At 42.7% G+C, this 22212-nt stretch overlaps 1 protein-coding gene across 4 annotated transcripts in view; it reads right to left on the bottom strand.

The window, feature by feature from the left end:
- The window catches only part of WLS (Wnt ligand secretion mediator), a 116513-nt gene that overhangs the window by 25739 nt on the left and 68562 nt on the right, over positions 1-22212 (bottom strand). For all 4 annotated transcript variants that reach the window (XM_070786340.1, XM_070786341.1, XM_019957286.2 and 1 more), the window contains 7 exons: positions 19456-19580; positions 12926-13087; positions 11863-11999; positions 6249-6417; positions 4280-4377; positions 3857-3920; positions 1429-1572 (listed from right to left, as the gene is read on the bottom strand). In XM_070786340.1, the coding sequence (XP_070642441.1) occupies positions 1429-1572; positions 3857-3920; positions 4280-4377; positions 6249-6417; positions 11863-11999; positions 12926-13087; positions 19456-19580 (899 nt within the window). The remainder of the gene's footprint in view (positions 1-1428; positions 1573-3856; positions 3921-4279; positions 4378-6248; positions 6418-11862; positions 12000-12925; positions 13088-19455; positions 19581-22212) is intronic.

Genomic DNA, 22212 nt, shown 5'->3' with positions numbered 1-22212 from the left:
ACTGGAAGGACATTCCCAATCACAGGACCCAAGCACAGCAAATGCAGGTCACTGCTGCATCATGCCACCCCAGAGGCATAACCATGTGTGCAACAACCAATCTCAAGTCCTCTGCCTTGACCTACAAGGGCAGGGTGGGGTCAGGTGGACCCTAGAGGAGGCCGGCCAACACCAGGACGGTGAGGGCTATCACCAAGTGGAGCAGGACCAACCCCCGCCCTTCCAACACCCAGAGGTAAAAGGCACAAATGACCTACTATTTGAGGGAGCTCCCAACGGAACTGCAGCCTATGGTACAAACTCTTAGGCTATATTTCATATTTTTACACAACTGCACTTGTTAACAGTTACTTATATGGTGGATAAGGTAAACCCAAAGAGCAAACATCATATGGCTCGATTCCCATCCTGTGAGGACGGCTGGAGACTTTCCCTGACGTGCCCTGTGCATATATAACAGTAAGAAGTGGAAGACCAAGTGGCAAGGTTTGAAAATGCCTGGCAGATCTCTCTTTCCCCATTTCCAGCAGAGTAAGGCAGCACCTCTCAAGTGCAAGGGAGGTGAGAGGCTAAGTCTAAAAGGCGACAGAGAAAGGAAGCAAAAGAGAGAGAGTAAGGGAGAGAGTGGGCAAGAAACGGCAGGAAGTAAGGTAGTGCCTCTTGAGTGGCATGAAGGCCAGAGGCTGAGGTTTACCCAATCCTCCTGGCTTGCTTCACCAATATGTTGCTGATGAATTTGAGGTTCTTGCTTTGTCTCTGAAATCTTTTGAGGCAAAGTGATAGACAAGAAATGGATTTATTTAGAGAAAAACACACTCCACAGACACAGTGTGGGCCATGTCAGAAGGGGAGAGGTGCTGAAATATGGTGTGGTTAGTTTTTATGGACTAGGTAAATTCATAAGCTAGAGAGTGGGAGGATTATTCCAATTATTTGGGGGAAGGGGTAAGGATTTCCAGGAACTGGGCCACCACCCACTTTTTGGTATTTTACGGGTTAGCCTCAGAACTGTCATGGTGCTGGTGGGTATGTCATTTAGCTTATACTGCTGCTGCTGCTGCTAAGTCACTTCAGTTGTGTCTGATTCTGTGTGACCCCATAGACGGCAGCCCACTAGGCTCCTCTGTTCCTGGGATTCTCCAGGCAAGAACACTGGAGTGGGTTGCCATTTCCTTCCCCAGTGCATGAAAGTGAAAAGTGAAAGTGAAGTCGCTCAGTCGTGCCTGACTCTTAGTGACCCCATGGACTTCAGCCTACCAGGCTCTTTTGTCCATGGGATTTTCCCAATTAGTGTATAATGAGGCTCAAGGTCTACTGGAAGACAAATCTTCTGTCATCTTGGACGTAGTTGATTCTAACAGTTTTAGTCATGTCCTATGGCCATACCATTCTTTGACCATTCTGCCCTCTTCCCTGTTTCCTGCTCACCTCATAGTGTAGCCGCCGGACTTTGCTCATGGCTGGCAGGCTTGATTGCTTCCCGCTGATGTTCCGAAAAACCTGAAAGACCATGAAGCACAGAAACAGGAAGTAGAGGCAGAGGCAGATCCCAGCCACTATGATGAAGGCCATCTGATGGTGTCCAGTCAAGGAAATGGTCAGCTTGCCAAGGATTCAAGCACTTCACTCAAGAGTGACACTCTATGGCTCCAAATATGTAGGCAATTTTCAGGAGGATAAAATATTAAAACCTGGCATTCTAATATCAACATTAGAGAGGTTTCTTGACATAAAAGTACCAATGAGTGAAGAATGTTCCAAATAGTTTTCTAAGCTGGATAACACAAGGGACAGAACCCTGTTTTAGATATATAGACTCTAGGGTCCACCCTAGACCTACTAAATCAGAATCTGCCTTTAACAAGGTCCTAGGGAGAGTCATATGCACAGTAAGTTTGAAAAGCACTAAAGTATTGGATATTGGTTGTAAAATATTGATCAAGTAGAAAGCTGCATTAAAATCACCACAAAAGTAAAGATACAGGTGCCCAGGTCCCACTGCACATCTACAGAATCAGGTTTTCCAAGGGCTAAGAAACCAAGTATAATCATGTTTGCGAACCATTGGCCTAGTATCCAGATTTTTATAAGGAGGTTGAGGTGCCCTGGAATTTGGAGAGCATGGAGTGGGGGTTGGATGCAGTAGCAGCAACTACGCTATAACGGATGCTGAGCATGAGGCTGAAAGTACTGAAGTGAAACCTTCAAGATGAAGTTCTGTGGCAATCTTCTCTCAACACAAGAAAAATCTTGTCAGATGGAATGGGGAGCGAAGGACATATGGCCAAGGTGGGAGTTGAGGGTGGGGGCAATATACTCTGAGGTTGATCTTCAAAACTTAATCTGACTATTAGCAAGGCTTGGGGTGGAGTGATCTGACTTGGGAGGCAAATGACCAGACTCCAACTTTTTTCTGCTATGACTCCAGGCCAAGCAGCATATTTTAAGAAAAAAATTAAACAAGGATGAACTCAGTATTTATATTTCACTAAAGTGAAAGTGTTAGTCACTCAGTTGTGTCCAACTCTGCGACCTCATGGATTGTAGCCCACCAAGCTTTTCTGTGCATGGAATTCTCCTGGCAAGAATACTGGAGTGGGTAGCCATTCCCTTCTCCAGGGATGGAATTCGGGTCTCCTGCAATGTAGGCAGATTCTTTACTGTCTGAGCCACCAGGGAAGCTCCATATTTCACTAAATAATATATTTAATGCAGTTTCTCTTTCTTTCCTTGGAGAAGGAAATGGCAACCCACTCTGGTACTCTTGCCTGGAGAATTCCATGGACAGAGGAGCCTGGCAGGCTACAGCCTATGGGGTTGCAAAGAGTTGGACACGATTGAGCGATTAACTACTACTACACTCCTTTCTAAAATCAATGGTGCCTTCAAATGAAGGGAAGAGTTACTTGCTGCAAGACTTGACCAATTATTTGCCTCCTTGGACCTCCAGCATTACTAAAAAATGAGGGGTTGAAGCAGACTAAGGATCATAAATAGTCCTCAGGTGGTACAGCTAACTTTTTTTGGTGGTGGGATGGTAGAAATGGGGAGCTCAATTCTCTCATCTTTAAAGCAATGATACTTTTGATCTAGTTTACTCACAAAGTTCTTGCGATACTAAGAAGCCAATATAAAGACCATGGCCGGACAAAGCTTATTTATCAGCATATGACAAGATATTCTCCATCAAGAAAGAATACAACTCAAGCCTTTCTCTCCTCTCCCTAGGACAGTCTTTTTTTCCTGAAGCACTTAACATATTATAGAGGAAGATAAAATGTTTAAATCCAGCATCCTAAAAGGGATAAGCTAAGATTGTCGCTTCTGCTTCATGAAGATGACTCAGAGAGTTTATGCCAACCAACCAGAAGCCTGGGTGACTCTTCTGGAACTAATCACCTTAGCCTTATCTCCACTTGGTCTTGGAAATGAATAGCAGTGGCATGGGATGCCAGCACACCAAGGTCACTGTAAGAAGTCTGGCACACAGACGACGTCAGTAACGGGGGCCCTGAGATGAACCTCCGTGGCTGCAGGGAAAAACCAGTCATGCTTCAGTCTGTGGTAAACAAGTACATAATAGAGCATTTAGACAGGCAGCGGCAAGACTAGCCACTCCGATCCCTCGGCTGTGTGGACTTGCTGCAACCTCCTTGTTTTGCCTGCTCTCACCCAGGCTTGAAAGCGAGCATTAATTCTCCTCATTATTTGCCTTAATTGTGCTGTTATCATTGGTCTGAAGATCAAAGCCCCGGCTGAGTACTCATGGAGAGCATCAGTGAGACTTAGAAAATGATCTTGGGGACCAGGCGGCTACGGGAAGAAATAAAACCCTGAGCCCATCAAGGAAGGATACAGCCAGTTCTGTTCCGACATCTGTAGTCCAGATACTGTAGAAGGGATTCGTGAGTTGTACCCCTCTACAAAGAGAAATGAGACGGAAAGGCAAGACACAATTAATACAGAGGCAAAGGGGAGCTTTCCTTTCTATACACTCTCAGCTTTTCAGCCAGAGGGGTGGTGTCTGTATTCAGACTAAGTCGCAGAGGATGTAGAGAGAAACAGAGTTTGAAGAATACGATTAGCTCAAATATTTTGTATCTCTAAAGAGCTCTGTCTCTTAATCCCAGTGCTAACCTGAGGATGTGGTCATGTCCATGCTTTCATCCTACAGGCTCCCAATCACCTCCTCCGCCTTTTCAGATACTTTTTCTAAAGAGCTGAGAGTGAACCTGGTGACATGCATTTCCGTCCAGAGTTCCACAGGCCCCCTGCTTACCTCTCACACATGTCAAATATGAAAAGGCAGAAAGAGCCAACAGCAATTGGTCCGACTTGCTTCCAATACCCTGCTATATGATTCCGCTCGTGCTGGTCCTGAGGAAAACCAAGTTGAGAAATGAGAAAAAGATAGGGGAAAGCAAAGCAGTTCTCCAGGTGAGTCAGTCATCCAACAATCCTTGCTGCCTATCTGCTGTGCATCAAATCATGATATAGACGAAAACAACAGCAGCAGCAGCACAGTGCTAACAAATGGAAAACACTTCTCTCAATTGCACATAGTTTTTGATTTTTTTTAAAAATTACATCACAGAGACTTATCAATTCTTTCTCAACATCTTCCAGAAATTATCTAAATAACTGATCCATTTGTTCTTTTGCTGTCATAAATACTTTGACCTAACCACCAGATCACTGACCCTCACCTCTTAATAAGGTCTTCAGCTAAGGACAAAAGATGTTGGGAGTAGCGGTTTGGGACTTCAAAGGGGATGAAGGCAATTCACATGGAGATAAAAAAGCAAACGTTTGGTAAACAAATGTTTGCTGGGCCATGCTGAGACAATAAGACAGGGTGTAAACTGATGTTTAAGGCCCTGCCTTGAGTTTTCCACCACCACCCAGCCCATATGCTTTGCAGATACCTCTGGTGATAGCTCTTTTCAGGGAAACAGGTCATCTACCAAAATTCGTTTAGGCAGTTAAGGGGAAGGTCAAAGTTTCTTCCTGTCTTTTTTTTTGCTCTACTGGGTTTTCATTTCTGCTGGGCCTTTGCTCAGTTGCGACAAGCAGAGGCCACTCTCTAGTTGTGATGTGTGGGCTTCTTACTGCGGCAGCTTCTCTTTGGCGGAGCATGGGCTCTAGGGCACGAGGGCTTCAGTAGTTGCGGCATGTGGGCTCAGTAGTTGTATCTCCCGGGCTCTAGAGCACAGGCTCAATAGTTGTGGCACACAGGCTCAGTTGTTCCAAGGCGTGTGGGATTTTCCCACATCAGAAATTGAACCCATGTCTGCTGCACTGGCAAGCTGATTCTTTACTACTGAGTCACCAGGGAAGTCCTTTTCCAGTCTTTTGAACCTTGATTGTTTTCAGCTAGAAATAATTCATGCACCAAAGAGATATTTTGATTTGTGGTAGCAAATTTTGCTCCCTTACATACCTTAGGGAGTAGAAGTTCTGTGATCCACAAAAGAACCCTTTCAGATTTAAATTTCGATGTGACTTATCACCAGTCTTTTTTAAGGTGGGATAGTTCCCAGAAGGCAAAATAAAGACTCGAAAGCATTAAAATATGTCAAGTGTAAGAGGTTTCTTTCAGTTAGGAAAACAGACAGTCCCCTCCATTCCCATGCATGCTGACGAGGACTTGTGGTCAGTGCAGCTGCTGGAGGACCCCCAGTGCCACCCAGCTGTAAGGAAAAGCCTCTTTTTCCTCTCACTGCTCTCCTGGAAGGGCTGCAAGGCTTCAGAAGCCATATAATGGAATTTAAAATAGTCTGTGCTACTACGAGGCTCATGTGCCTAACCCAAGGACCAGGCTCCAGCTGGCATATCGTCCTAGCCACAGCGTGACGGCTGCACCATTCTTATTTTTATCCACGGTATCATCAATCCCTCTATTTGGTGTCTGTGCAAACTGACACCAGAGAGGTCAGCATTTCTGGGTAACAGGGGTTACTAGGCCACCTGAACTCACTGCCAGCGGGAAAGTGCCTGGCCCACATTCTCTGGTGGTTACCTTGGTCCTGGGGACAAGCAGAGCTGGAGTCCAAGGGCAAGAAATGTTGATAATCATTAACGTTTGCGCATCTACTTTATGCTAAATATTTGCTCACATTATCTCATCTAAACCTCACAAAAACCCTACACTAATATTAGCCTTTAAAACCCATTTTATAGATGAGGAACCTGAGATTGAGAGCAATTAAGTCACGTGGCAGCTAGTTTATAAGTGGTAATGCACTTACCATCATGTGCTCACCACAGAAGATGATCCAGAAGGAGAGAAGCATTGCGTAGAAGATGCCCTGTCGGATATCACCAAACAAGAGCATCCAGGTCCAGTCAAACCCAATGGAAAACCACTCCACTGGGATGTTGATAAAAGTCATGGAAATCCCAAGGGCAAAGATGACTCTGATGGTGAGAAAACATGAGGAAAACGATTTTATTTACCTGGAAGGCAAAACATTTTTAATTTAAAGGTCAAAACTCAGTTTTGGGAAATGAAATGCTCCATATTGGCACTGAAGCCATGTGATCAGTTTCTTTGCTCTCATTGTAATGTGTATCTACACGCAGAAGTAAGTGTCTTCTTTCATTGGCACAACTGCAGAATGAAGGACTGTTACATTAATCCTTCTACACAGTAATTGAACCTAACCTGAATGCTCTGAACTTTATCTTGGTGCCATCTCAGATCAAGTGCTTCCTAAATGTTTTCACCCTCCCTTGCCTTCTTACACAGACCTCATTGAATATACCAATAATTATCCTCTCTTACCTATTCAGGGTATCATTAACCTGATCATTAAGAACACTCATTATTATGATATTCTCAGCAACTATGAATTATACAAGCATTTTAATTTCAATAACACGTGACTTCAAATGATATGAAATAAATTATTTTAGCTGCTTGTTTCATTTTTATTTTGCTTTTCTCCCATTAATTGCCACTCCCTATCAAAATTTCATTTATTTTGTTACTGATTTATCCATACTTTCATTCATACCCATGTGTTATTAAACACAAATCATGTATCAGGCATTTTGTTAGGGCCATGGATACCTAAATGGATAGGACCAGTTCTTTCCTTTATGGATATTCAGTAGCTGAATCAGATAAAGTGTGATAAGCAATATGATAGACGAGTACAACAGATTGCTACCAGGACTTCTTACTTTGACAGAGACAGAAATTAAGCTGAGTTGTAAATCAAGGTTAGGGAGGTGGAAGGGCATTCCAAACAGAGGGAAGAGCCTGGATGAAGCCTAGAAGAGTCTGAAGCATTTGGGGATCTGACTATGGAACATATCAGGAAATGATAGGCCATGAGACCAGAGAAATATATATAAAAAGGCTGAGCTGGTAAAGAAACTTGCATACCTTTTTAGAGAATTTGATATTTATCCTGAAAGGACTGAGGATCCAATAAGAAGGTTAAAAAATGGAGCAGCATCATTTCATTCATTCATTCAACAAATTCATATTTATTGAGTTCCTACTGTGTGCCAGTCACTATTCTAGATGCTGGGGACATAGAAGTAAACAAAGTAGGCAATGATCCTGCTCTAGTGATGCTTGTATTCAGAGGGGGTGAGCAGAGGGGTAGAGAGGGAATGATAATAAATAGAGAATAAGTATTATGAAGAAGTATAAAAAAAGCCAAGTGGGAGAATGGAGTGTGATGGGAGGCAATTTAAATAAGGTAGATGGGGGAAAGCCTATAAGACAGAAATTATACTAGGGCTGAAGGAAATGAGTCATTGAGCCACAAAGATATCTGGGAAGAAGCATTTCAGATGAAGAGGACAGCAAGTGCAAAGGCCCTAAAGAGAGTGCATGCTGGTCATGTCTGAGCACCATCAAGGTGGATGGCCCATGGTGAAGAGAACAGGAGATAAAATTAGAGGTGGTGAAGAGCCAGATCACCGAGGGTTTATAGGCTAGAGTAAAGGAAATGAAAAGCCAACAGAGAGCTTTGAACAGAGCAGTGAAGTGATCTAATTTCTACTTAAAAGAAAAAGCCTGGCTGCTGTGTGAATAGACTGCAGGAAATAAAATGATGGAAATAAGAGGTGCAGTTAAGAGGCTATTTCAATAATCCAGGTGAGAAATAAGAAATCAGGGTTAGATCAGGGTGGTAGATATGGAAATGGTGAGAATTTCCTGGCATGTTGGAAGAGGGGTGTGAATAAAAGTGGAGTAAAGGATGCCTCCTACATATCTGATCAGCTGCTCCTAAGCAGCTGAAAGGACAGAGTTGCTATTTTCTAAGATGAAGATGCCCCAAAGAGCAGCAAGTTTGAAGTGGGAGGAAAACAAGTGTTTTTCTTTGTATGTGGTACATTTCTATGTAAATGAAGGTGTTAATGGATGGAATACTAGGGTCCAGAGTTGGGAGTAGCTGAAGTTGACCATGTACACGAAGAGCATCAGAGTACAGAAGGTTTTTAAGACCACAAGACTAGATGAGATCACTGGGGAAACAAACGTAGCTAGGAAAGAGAAGAAGTTCAAATGTGGCAGGAAGGGGACCCCTTCCAGGGCCCGAAACTGGGCTCTTGTCTAACACTTGGAAATGAATTATCCGAGGAGACACATGTGCTGGCAAAGCAAGAGATGTGTCTCCTCAGACAATTCATTTCCGAGTGCTAGATAAGAGCCCAGTTTTGGGCCCTGGAAGGGGTCCCCCTTTCTGCAACACAAAGACAGAGCCTCAGCTCCGAAGCTTAAGAGGTTGGAAAGATCACTGGAAACAGCCATGGAGAATGACTGACAGTCAGCAAAAGAGAGAATAACAGTGAGAATGTGGAAGAGGCTCTATGAAAAAAAAAAGGGACTGATCAGCTACACCAAATGCTGACACTTCAATTCAGTTCAGTTGCTCCGTCTGTCCAACTCTTTGTGACCCCATGGACTGCAGCACACCAGGACTCCCTGTCCATCACCAACTCTTGGAGCTTGCTCAAACTCATGTCCATCGACTCAGTGATGCCACACAACCATATCATCCTCTGTCATCCCCTTCTCCTCTCGCCTTCAATTCTTCCCAGCATCAGGGTCTTTTCCAAGGAGTCAGTTCTTACCATCAGGTGGCCAAAGTACTGGAGCTTCAGCATCAGTCCTTCCAAAGAAGATTCAGGACTGATTTCCTTTAGGATGGACTGGTTGGATCTCCTTGCAGTCCAAGGAACTCTCAAGAGTCTTCTCCAACATCACAGTTCAAAAGCATCAATTCTTTGGTGCTCAGTTTTCTTTATAATTCTACTCTCACATTCTGCAAGGAGATCCAACCAGTCCATTCTAAAGGAGATCAGCCCTGGGTGTTCTTTGGAAGGAATGATGCTAAAGCTGAAACTCCAGTACTTTGGCCACCTCATGTGAAGAGTTGACTCACTGGAAAAGACTCTGATGCTGGGAAGGATTGGGGGCAGGAGGAGAAGGGGATGACAGAGGATGAGATGGCTGGATGGCATCACTGACTCAATGGACGTGAGTTTGAGTGAACTCCAGGAGTTGGTGATGGACGGGGGGCCTGACATGCTGCAATTCATGGGGTCACAAAGAGTTGGACATGACTGAGCGACTGAACTGAACTGGAGAAACCACAGCTTTGACTAGACAGACCCTTGTTGGCAAAGTAATGTCTCTGCTTTTTAATATGCTGTCTAGGTTGGTCATATCTTTTCTTCCAAGAAGCAAGCATCTTTTACTTTCATGACTGCAGTCACCATCTGCAGTTATTTTGGAGCCCCAAAAAATAAAGTTGGTCACTGGTTCCATTGTTTCCCCATCTACTTTTGAAGTGATGGGATCAGATGCCATGATCTTAGTTTTCTGAATGTTGACTTTTAAGCCAACTTTTTCACTTTCCTCTTTCACTTTCATTAAGAGGCTCTTTAGTTCTTCTTTGCTTTCTGCCATCTGTGTATTTGAGGTTATTGATATTTCTCCCAGCAATCTTGATTCCAGCTTGTGCTTCATCCAGCCCAGCATTTCACATGATGTACTCTGCATATAAGTTAAATAAGCAGGGTGACAGTATATAGCCTTGACGTACTCCTTTTCCTATCTGGAACCAGTCTGTTGTTTCATGTCCAGTTCTAGCTGTTGCTTCCTCACCTGCATACAGATTTCTCAGGAGGCAGGTAAGGTGGTCTGGTATTCCTATTTCTTTAAGAATTTTCTACAGTTTGCTGTGATCTACACAGTCAAAGGTTTTAGCATGGTCAATAAAGCATAAGTAGATATTTTTCTGGAATTCTCTTGCTTTTTCGATGATCCAATGGATGTTGGCAATTTGATCTCTGGTTCCTCTGCCTTTTCTAAATCCAGCTTGAACATCTGGAAGTTCATGGTTCATGTACTGTTAAAGCCTGGCTTGGACAATTTTGAGCATTACTTTGCTAGCGTGTGAGATGAGCAATTGTGCGGTAGTTTGAACATTCTTTGGCTTTGCCTTTCTTTGGGATTGGAATCAAAACTGACCTTTTCCAGTCCTGTGGCCACTGCTGAGTTTTCCAAATTTGCTGGCATATTGAGTGCAGCGCTTTCACAGCATCATCTTTTAGGATTTGAAATAGCTGAACTGGAATTCCGTCACCTCCACTAGCTTTGTTCATAGGGATGCTTCCTAAGGCCCACTTCACTTTGCATTCCAGGATGTCTGGCGGTGGGTGAGTGATCACCGTGGTTATCTGGGTCATAAAGATCTTTTTTGTATAGTTCTTCTGTGTATTCTTGCCACCTCTTCTTAATATCTTCTGCTTCTGTTAAGTACGTACCATTTCTGTCCTTTATTGAGCCCATCTTTGCATGAAATGCTCCCTTCATATCTCTAAGTTTCTTGAAGAGATGTCTAGTCTTTCCCATTCTGTTGTTTTCCTCTACTTCTTTGCATTGATCACTGATGAAAGCTTTCTTATCTCTCCTTCCTATTGTCTGGAACTCTTCAACCAGGCGGGTATATCTTTCCTTTTCTCCTTTGCCTTTCGCTTCTCTTCTTTTCTCAGCTACTTGTAAGGCCTCCTCAGACAACCCTTTTGCCTTTTTGCACTTCTTTTTGTTAGGGATGATCTTGATCCCTGCCTCCTGTACAATGTCATGAACCTCCGTCCGTAATTCTTCAGGCACTCTGTCTATGAGATCTATTCCCTTAAATCTATTTGTCACTTTCACTGTACAATCATAAGGGATTTGATTTAGGTCATATAGTGGATGTGACCTAAATGCTGACAACGAGTCAAGAAAAGTGAGGACTGAGGACTGGATTTGGAAGGTGGGGGTCATTGGTGACCCTATTAAGAACAATTTTAATAAGGGGTAGAAGGGGCTCATGAAAAAACAGGAGAAGACATATACACAAGATTTTTGAGGAATTTTGTTGTAAAGATCAGCTGAAAAATGATGCAGTAGCTTTGAGGGGAAGTACAAAGAGTTCTAACTATGAATGGGGATGGAAGAGTGTATTTGTATATTAACGGGAATAATCCAACAGAAAACAAAAAGTCAATACTGTGGGAGAGAAAGGGGCTATCTCTACAGGAAAAGCATCCTTGCTGAGAGGTGCTGAGAGGGGTTGGGATTAGTGAGCAACAATACAGTTCATCCACTGTATCAGAGAAATGTATCTGATGCAGAACGTGAAAGAGCAAAGATAGAACAGAGAGCTGGAAATATGAGAGCAGTAGAACCCTTAGGATTTAACAATCATTTGCATGTAAAAGCTGAAGGAGAAAAAGGAGTCAAATCTCCAGTCCAAAGAACACACTGACCACTTGAACTAGACTCCCAGCAACAGGTCCACGGCAGGCTGTGCCAGTGTTTCTTAAGAGTGCTGCAAAATCAGCTCTTACTTTTCTAGGAGGACTGGGGGTCGAGACATCATGGTGATCCTCCTCCAATACCACACCATAATGATGAAGATGCTGGGTGTAAGGAAGGTCTTCATGGCAAACCACACCTTGGTGAAGCCTCCATTCTGGTGAATTCCCTAGATAGAGACCAATCATAATTTTTTTTATTGTTTTTTTTTAATTCAATCATAATTTTTAAGGTCAATATATCTTGGTGTTATTTTCTACCAGCAGATGCATTTTGAAGAGCAGTAAGTGGAGATCTTTATTGCTGAACTTCTAAGATCAAGAGCTTTAACATTCACAGCAGGTAACGCCCTCACACTCCCCTCAACCCCTCCTCAGGCACTGTATAAAACTAAATCAAAAGGCATGAAGATAGCCTCATTCTATCCTAAGGGAATGATTAGGAACATGATCAAAGATTTTTCTCCAAGGTTTTCATTGAAAAATTGGAGCTATCTTAGATGCCCCAAATGACAGCACTGGCATAATGTGTTAAGGTGAATACATACTGTGGAAAGCTAAGCAGTACCGCAAAGTATATTTACATTATATTTATAATATACCATTACATTTAAAAAAGCAAAGAATGGAAGAGTTAGTTGAATATGATCCCCTCCCTTTTTTTAAGAGAAGGATTGAGCTCAGTCTCTCAGTTGTGTTTCTTTGTGACCCCATGGACTGTAGCCCACTGGGCTCTTCTGTCCATGGAATTTTCCAGGCAAGATTACTGGAGTGGGTTGCCATTTCCTTCTCTAGAAGGGAACAATTTAAAATATATTCATATATACACACACAGAAAAAAATCAAGAAGGAGATAATAGCAAAACCTCGAAATGGTTATTTCTCAAGATGGTAGGATATTACAGATAACTTTCATGTTCTATGGTGTGTTTATTTGTGCTTCTAATTTTCTACAATAAATATGCAGTTGCTGTTTAGATTTAAAAAACCTAAAATAGGTTTAAAAAAATCTACTCCACATTATACTTTTTTCCCTACTAAAAAGACAAAATGGTAAGAACCTATACCACAACTGTGATCAATCAGATTCACTTACCACCAGCCGAATATCCTTTATCTCTCCAATCCCAACGTTGATTTTCTTCTTCTCATTCACAGGCAGCCGGATATTTAGAAGGTAATACTTATGAGCCACGGACCCAATTTCCATGAAAGGAAGGACATCACATTCATAGTAACGGCCCTCATGTTCTAGGGTCTGGAAGAAGAGTAGAGGGTTTGAGGCACGGTCACCATTTCCAATAAACTGTGTCTGAATTGTCTTGCCTTTGACTCATATCACCAATTCTAAAAAGCTAAGGCTTAAATGTATACTTCAGAGGTACACATAATAGGGTGCTGCTGCTGCTAAGTCGCTTCAGTCGTGTCTGACTCTGTGCGACCCCATAGACGGCAGCCCACCAGGCCCTGCCGTCCCTGGGATTCTCCAGGCAAGAACACTGGAGTGGGTTGCCATTTCCTTCTCCAATGCAGGAAAGTGAAAAGTGAAAGTGAAGTCGCTCAGTTGTGTCCGACTCTTAGCGACCCCATGGACTGCAGCCCACCAGGCTCCTCCGTCCATGGGATTTTCCAGGCAAGAGTACTGGAGTGGGATGCCATTGCCTTCTCCACACATAATAGTGTACATGGGTTTATATAAGCTGCCACCCTCCCTCCCCAAAATAAAACCCAGCCACATTTGAGGTGGAACCAGAAATCTCAGGTAACGAGCAGGGGTTTCTTCTATTTCAACACCTTTCTCAGCTCTGCAATCCTTCTTACAGCCTCACATCAGACTAGCCTGGTCTATAAGGGCTATACGAACTTTTAATTTGCAGCATACTATCAGATACTGTACAGCTTTGTGGAACAGTCAACTCCTTAAATGTTCAGGAGGAAGTCCTTGCTAATATCCATCACATTCTTGTATCATGGTCACTAATAACTATGTAAATATACATAGTTTTGGCCTGTAGGAGATGCTACAATAAGCAGGAAATACCTACTTTTTATTGATTTGACCAAAAAAATAGAAGAAGCAACTCAAAGAGCCTTGGAATTTGGGGAAGATACAAAGAGATGAGGGGAATAATGAGATTAGGTTGAATGAGATGACCACTTGGAATTTTCTGCCTTTAAATCTTTCTAACTGCCCAAGAGACAAAATGGCAGAAGGGAGCAGAAACTAAATAAACATTTAACACAGTTTCTAGGAAGTCCTTTTTACCTTTTAAAGCTGGCTTAAAACTCAATTTTAAAAAATCTAAGATCATGGCATCAGTCCTATCACTTCATGGCAAACAGAAGGGGAAAAGGTGGAAGCAGTGACAGATTTCCTCTTCTCGGGCTCTAAAATCACTTTAGATGGTGACTGCAGCCATGAATTAGAAGACGATTGCTTCTGTGCAGGAAAGTCATGACAAACCTAGACAGTGTGTTAAAAAGCAAAGACATTACTTTGCTGACAAAAATCTGTATAGTCAAGGATACGGACTTTCCAGTAGTCATGTGTGGATGTGGGAGTTGGACCATAAAGAAGGCAGAGCACCAAAAAACTGTGGTGCTGGAGAAGACTCTCAAGAGTCCCTTGGACTGCAAGAAGATCAAACCAGTCAATCTTAAAGGAAATCAACACTGAATATTCATTGGAAGGACTGATGCTGAAGCTGAAGCTCCAATACTTTGGCCACCTGATGCGAACAGTGGACTCACTGGAAAAAGATCCTGATGCTGGGAAAAATTGAAGGCAGAAGGAGAAGAGGGCGACAAAAGATGAGATGGTTGGATGGCACCACCGATTCAGTGGACATGAACTTGGGCAAACTCCAGGAGATGGCGAGAGACAGGGAAGCCTGGTGTGCTGTAGTCCATGGGGTCACAAAGAGTTGGACATAACTTGGCAACTGAACAACTACAGCTAGGAAGGCCTCCTGGACTTCCTGCCAAGCAGTTTAAGAGGTACCAGCCAGCACATGGCAGTGGGAGATTGGTGAGTAGGGGCACAGCTTGCTTTTGAAAATGAAATTCTGTTCCAACTCCACAGGACACAAGGCTTTGTGGCCTAGCTGAGGGGTGGGGGAAGCTCTTAAGTATGCGCATAGAGAAGCATGAGCTTCAGCAACTGAGGACTCTTTCCCAATGGACCAGACAAGTGTCTGCCTTCATGCTGGGTTTGTATTCCAGCTTTAATGTTTGCCTGGTACCTTCTGATGAAGTGATGGAGGGATGGAATTTGGTATTCCTAAGCTTGAATTCTCAGGGCCTCCAAAAGTTTTTGTAAATCTTCAGAGCAAAAAGTCCAGAGGAGAAAGGAAGATAAGAAGGAGTCTGTTCCTCTGTGATCCTGGGGGTGGGGATGGGGGAGTGGTTTACTAGACAGTCAGAGCTCAAGAGTGTGCAATAAACAGACCTTCGTGCAGGGACAGAAGACACAAATGACAAAAACAGAGGTAGAGCAGGTACAGATCTGGCTTACGTGCTTCCACTCTTTCCTTTCCTACTCATGATAGACATCATTGATCAATCATGATTGTTTTTCATTTTCTAAGATCTTAGGGGCTCTTATCAGAATGACCAGCTGATTAGACATGGCATTTGAAATTTTAAAAATTCTTCTGTAGAAAGAATCCTTCTTTTCCAAAACTCAGCTGCAAGTTGGATAAGTCTTTCTGTATAGATCTTTCTCTCCCTTCTGCTCCCTTCTCTTCTACTTATAAATCAAAGCAGGAAGGACTCTGCAAAATTGCTGAAAATACAGTATAGGCTCTAATTCAGCCTCAGATGAAGCTGAACTAAGGAGGCTAATTGCCTGCTCTTGTAACAGCAAAAAGTGGATATTCTGATGTGTTTCCAATAAGCTAATTTACAGAAATTGAGTTTGAAGGCAACAAAACTTGTCTTCAAACAAGTTGTCACGTGTCTCACCCAAGGTCCCAAAAGTCGTGGCAGAATTGGGTTGAGGACATGAGTCTTGCAAGTCCAGCCTCCAGCTCTGATAGGGAGGAGGACACGTGAATGCAGCAGAAAGAAAGGAATGCTGTGGCCTTGGACACACCTGCAGGCAGGCCTTGTGCTACAGTAAGGAGGACACTGAACTTCAAGCCAAGAGGTTCAAATTCTAGTCCTGACCTCACCCCTTACTGGGTAGCTGGGGAAGGTCACCCACCTCATTTGGTCTCATTTTCTTTCTAAGTAAAGCGTGAATGCATACTTAGTCGCTCATTCATGTCCAACTCTTTGCAATTCCATGGATTGTAGCCTGCCAGGCTCCTCTCTCCATGGGATTCTCCAGGATCTTCCCGACCCAGGGATCAAATCTGAATTTCCTATTTTGCAGGCAGATTCTTTACCATCTGAGCCACCAGGGAAAGTAAAGCAAGAAGGTTTATTTATGTGATCTCTTGAGTTCCTTCTAATGCCCCTTCATGGGTCTTCCACTCCCTTGTCTTCCACTCCCCTGTCCCTACACAGAGGGTAACGCCACCACATGAGACAGATTTACTTAAATCCAACAGATCAGAGACGCACACAGGGTCCTGGGATCCTGGCCTGTCCTACCTGTCTCAGACAAATTCACCATATCCTGCTGGGGACTTTTCTTTATGCACTGAGGTTCTGCCTCTGCCAGTATTTAGGGCATTTAGAAAGAAAGATTTCCTGCTCTCTCTCCCTCCTTTTCCTTTCCCCAGCCGCCTCAGCCCTCCCCTAAATCCAGCATGAGACTGGCTAATTAGGACAAATTACAGCAGGTGGCAACTTGACTTTTTTTTTTTTTAAACTTCACAATCCACCAGGGACTAAAAAGCTTTAAAGCAATTTCTCATTTAATCTTCAGACTCAAGTCTAAATTTCACTGCAATCAAAAAGCATAGATTTGATGATTCATTTCCTTCACACTTTTCAAGGTTTAGTATCTTTCTTGAAAGGGATCAACACATCCTAAAGATAATCAAGCAACTGTCATTAAGAAGCAGTTGCAGGCTTCTTAACAACCTCCCCTGACTCTGCTTCTCAGCGCCCTCTAAAGAGTTTAAGTAAGGTGAGAAATGACTTTTCCCTTTTTCTGCGAATGAAATTCCATATGCAAAAGCTTTATATCCTTTAGCTTTAAACATCCAACCAGTCTTACCCTTGAATGATGCAATCAACTTGCAGCAACAGTTAGAAAGGTTTTAATTAATTTCCTCCACTGCATACAAAGATCTAGAAATATTACATATCTCTCTTCTGCTACCTCCAGTTCCTCTTTACCATTCCTTTTCATCTACAGATTACCCCCAAGGGCCTACTCAACGGAGAAGGCAATGGCACCCCACTCCAGTACTCTTGCCTGGAGAATCCCATGGACGGAGGAGCCTGGTAGGCTGCAGTCCATGGGGTTGCTAAGAGTCGGACATGACTGAGCAACTTCACTTTCACTTTTCACTTTCCTGCATTGGAGAAGGAAATGGCAACCCACTCCAGTGTTCTTGTCTGGAGAATCCCAGGGACGGAGGAGCCTGGTGGGCTGACGTCTATGGGGTCACACAGAGTCGGACACGACTGAAGTGACTTAGCAGCAGCAGCAAGGGCCTACTCAAAACAATTCTGGATGAATTTGGGGGGGGGGGACCCTACATTTGATTATTAAGGAAAGGATCTACTGAAGTGACTTTCAAATTTTATCAAGCTTAAGAGAAGGAATTGAAATCCTATTAAAACACAGGTTCCTTGCTTCTGCGTGAATTTTGATTCTTGTGTTTGGAGTGTGACCTGAAAATCTGCATTTCCTACAAGCTACCAGGTGATGCTGATGCTGTTAATTCTTAGGCCACACTTTCCGTAGCTCTGATCTAGGAACCCTAGGGAAAGAGAAACTTAACAAATACCAGGTGCCCCAAAAGATGCTTATGTGTAGGGCGCATGGTTGGCCCATGAGCGATTTAGTTAATATGTTTTGTCCTGGTGGCCCATCTGGTGAAACATGTCCCAGACTAGATTCAAGTGGTAAGATTCGTTCTGTTATCTAGTCCTTACAGAGATTCCACAGGCAGGTATTAATTATTATTTCATTTGGCAAAGGAGAAACTGAAGCTTGAGCAGATAAAGCAAGCTAGCCTGAGGGAATGCAGTCAGTAAATGAAATGGTCTGGAATTGAAGCCAAGTTATTTGTTGTTTGCTGTTTAGTGAACTTGGTCATGTCCGACTCTTTTGGGATCTCATGGACTGTAGCCTGCCAGGCTCCTCGATCCATGGGATTTCCCAGGCAAGAATACTGGAGTGGGTTGCCATTTCCTTTTTCAGGAGATCTTCCTGACCTAGGGATTGAACCCGCATCTCCTGCATTATAGGCAGATTCTTTACCACTGAGCCACTGGGGAGTGTTTTGCTCCAAATCCAGGCCTTTAACCAATGGTAATGAACCTGCACAGCCCCATTTTAGTCCTCTTCAGGGCAGGATGGGGGCATGGTTCTCAGAGGCTTCAACCTGTTATCCTTACTATTCCACAGGAAAACCCAACTTTGCAGTTGTAAGCAAAAGTGAAGAACTAAATCGATCAACAGAGCAAGTACTACAAAGTAGCCAAATTCTTCAGCAGCAACTGACCTGAAGATGTCAAGTGATAAACGACATAATCAGGAATGTGCTTCAGTGCAGTTTGGCCTCTCCTCCATTTCATGCAAAGAAAATCAGATTATTTCTGTCCATGAAGGGACATCAGAGGTCACCTAGCTGGTGGTGCTCCCTGTCAACACTCTTGAGGAATGTGAGTAACCACGAGTAACAGTAACTACGGCTCCATTTCAACTGGTGGGGTGGGTGGGGGAGGCAGGTGGGGGAGGGTGCGTGGGACAGAATCTTGGGGAGGCATGTTTGAGGGCAGCACTTGGCACTGGAAAAGGGCACCCAGTAATTCTGATTTGGTCCTTATACAGTCAAATCCCACTGGCCTCTGAGGGCCACTGACTCCATCCCTGTATTTTAATTCCTCAAGATTCTGAGGCCTTTGTCCAAGAGAAAGTGTCTCCCTACACTCAATGCAGGATAGGGACATTCTTCCCTCTGGGTGGTTAAACAAATCTTCCTGGAAGAACCAAGAAAGGAGAGTCCTACAGATGTGCAAAAAGACTGAGGTCACAAAGGAAACTAGATTCCTCCCTCAGGCCCTTCTTTTTGTCTATGATGTTTGTTCCCTGGGATTGTTAGTCTTCACACCTGCACACTGATTTTGGCAACAGAGATGCCTAAGAAACAGAGAGCAGACACATGCATTGATCCAATATGAACAGATTTACCCACCTAAAATAACTAAGCAACATTCTTCAAACACTTTTAGCTAATTAACAAAAGAACAAAGAGCTTATTTTTATGGAGGTATTTTAGAGAAACAACTAAATCACTTCAAACAAACATTCCTCCTTCTGTTCTTTGCTCCTTTGCAGGGACATGAAATATCTAAATTGCCCTCTTTTAGGACAAAGGATGGTGACTACTAATCTTTGTGAGTCATGTATGCTTAGGAACAAGGACTCTGTCTGAGCAAATGTTCCCACATACCTGGAAACCAAATAAAAACCCCATCAACTAGGACATCAAGGTACCCTACCTTGGGGGAGGTGAAGGTACATTTGAGTTTCCGGGGCACTCTCTCATGGGCCATTTCAGTCCACTCAGCAAACATATCATCACGGTAAGCCAGAGAAACATCCATGGAAACTTCTGCATTTTCTCCTGCAAGAGAAATGATCCACAATTCAGAAATGGCTTCTGGAAAGATACTTTGAAAACAGTTTAAAAACTCTTATAGGATGGAAACCAACAAGACAAAAGAGATGTATCAGTTCCTGCTGCTGCTGCTGCTGCTGCTAAGTCGCTTCAGTTGTGTCCGACTCTGTGCGACCCCATAGACCGCAGCCCACTAGGCTCCTCTGTCCCTGGGATTCTCCAGGCAAGAATAGTGGAGTGGGTTGCCATTTCCTTCTCCAATGCATGAAAGTGAAAAGTGAAAGTGAAGTCGCTCAGTTGCGTCCGACTCTTAGCGACCCCAGGGACTGCAGCCTACCAGGCTTCTCCACCACTGGTCCTACATCCCCCCATATGAGTCATGGCACATGAGGTCATTTTTCCACAAAAGTGCCTTAGCACTTGAAACCTACAACTCATCTGTTCTCTCCTCTCTGATCAAAATGACCAAGATTTTTCGCCACCTCTCAGATAAATGACAAGTACCTTGGGTGCTTTCTTCAGGAACACTCTAGTTTGAAAGATCCTTTCTAAAATTCCCCCAAGAAGTTCTCAAATGCAGGCTCTTCTGCTTCTCTAAAAGTCAAAACTCTTCAGAGTGTGGACAAAGTTAATTTAAGATGTGAAGGATTTCTCTAAATTTAAGACTTATACATAGACAAGAATATTAAAATAAGTTCATAATTATACAAATGAACATTCACACATATACTTCTGTATCAATAAGGACCATGAATGGGTTTAACTCATCACAGAGCTCATTAAAGAGATAAGTTTGATAAAAATCACATCTATCCATTTGGTCTGTTTTATACTCTGTTGAGCAAGTTTCAGAATAGAGGAGTCTTAATGGAGGAAAAAAGCACAACTACATGTCTACAATGACCATGGTGAGCCAGCTCCCACTGGGGTTACGAGACTGGGCTCAGTTCTGGGTCCTGGAACCTCAACTCCAGGTCACAAGGGAAACAGGCAAGAATAGCTGCTGTCCAGAAAACTGGGGCTTTACTATCCACTGACCCAGTGTGGCTTGAAGATAATCTGACAGTGCAGTACATTCCTAGTTCTCTGAGGAAATCTAGGAAGACAAAGAAATAATGCAGGAAAGAAGGGATCTGAAGCCATTCTGATATAGACAAAACTCTTGATGAACATCAGTGCCCACTCTTTTATTAGTACCATTTATATCCTCAATCTCTAATAATAAACTATTGGAGAGAAAAAGTTAAAAAAAAAAAAGTCCCACTTAAAATGATATCAAAAAGAGTAAAAAAAAACCTAGGAATAAACTTAACCAAGAAATAAAATAAAATACCTATACTCTGCAAACTATGAAATACTGATGCAAGAAATTAAAGATGATACAACGAAATGGAGAGATCTCCCATGCTCTTGTAATGGAATAATTAACACTGTTAAAATGGCCATGCTACCCAAAGCTATCTACAGATGGAATGCAGTACCTACGAAAGTACCCATGCCCTTTTTCACAGAACTAAAACAAAGAATCCTAAAATTTATATGGGACCACAGAAGACCCCGAACTGCCAAAGCAATATTGAGAAACAATAAAGCTGGAGGTATCACCTTCCCAGATTTCAGACTATACCACAAAGCTACAGTAATCAGCTTTGTGGTATAGTAATTGTGTAATTGTCAGTAATTGACACAAAATGGACACACAGATCAACAGAGCAGAATAGTGAACCCAGAAATAAACCCATGCACCTATGGTCAATTAATCTATGACAAAGGAAGCAAGAATATACAATGTAGAAAAGACAGTCTCTTCAATAAGCAGTGCTGGAGAAACTTGGACAGCTACATGTAAAAGAATGAGATTACAACATTCCCTCAAACTATATACAAAAATAAACTCAAAACGTTTTAAAGACCTAAATGTAGGACATGACACTATAAAGAGGAGAATATAAGCAGGACACTCTTTGACTTAAATCACAGCAGGATTTTTTTCTGGATCAGTCTCCTAAGGCAAAAAAATAAAAGCAAAAGGAAACAAACTGAAACCTAACTAAACTTTAAAGCTTTTGCATAGCAAAGGAAAGCAATAATAAAACAAGAAGACAACCTATGGAACGGAGAAAATATTTACAAATGATGCAACCAACAAGGGGTTAACAGTCAAAATACAAAAACAGGTCCTACAACTCAACATTTTTAAAAAACCAAATAACCCAGTCAAAAAATGGGCAGAAGACCTGAAGATATTTTTCCTAAGAAGATATTCAGATGGCACATGAAAAGATGCTCAACATTGCTAATTATTAGAGAAACGCAAGTCAAAGCACAATGAAGTATTACCTACACCTGTCAGAATGGCTAGCACAGAAAAGTCTACAGATAACAAGTGGCAGTGAGGATGTAGAGAAAAATGAACCCTGTACTCTGTTATTGGGAATGTAAATTGGTGTAGCCGCCATGGAAAAGAACATGGAGATTCTTCCAAAAACTAAAAACAGAACCGTATGACCCAGCAATTCCACTCCTGGGTATATATCCAGAAAAACCAAAAACACTGATTCAAAAAGATGCATATACTCTAATGTTCATAGCAGCAATAGTTTCAACACAAGATATAGAAGCAACCCAAGTGTCTGTC

Source organism: Bos indicus, chromosome 3, assembly GCF_029378745.1.
Source record: "Bos indicus isolate NIAB-ARS_2022 breed Sahiwal x Tharparkar chromosome 3, NIAB-ARS_B.indTharparkar_mat_pri_1.0, whole genome shotgun sequence".
NCBI lineage: Eukaryota > Metazoa > Chordata > Mammalia > Artiodactyla > Bovidae > Bos > Bos indicus.
This window is presented reverse-complemented; position numbering and strand designations above follow the sequence as displayed.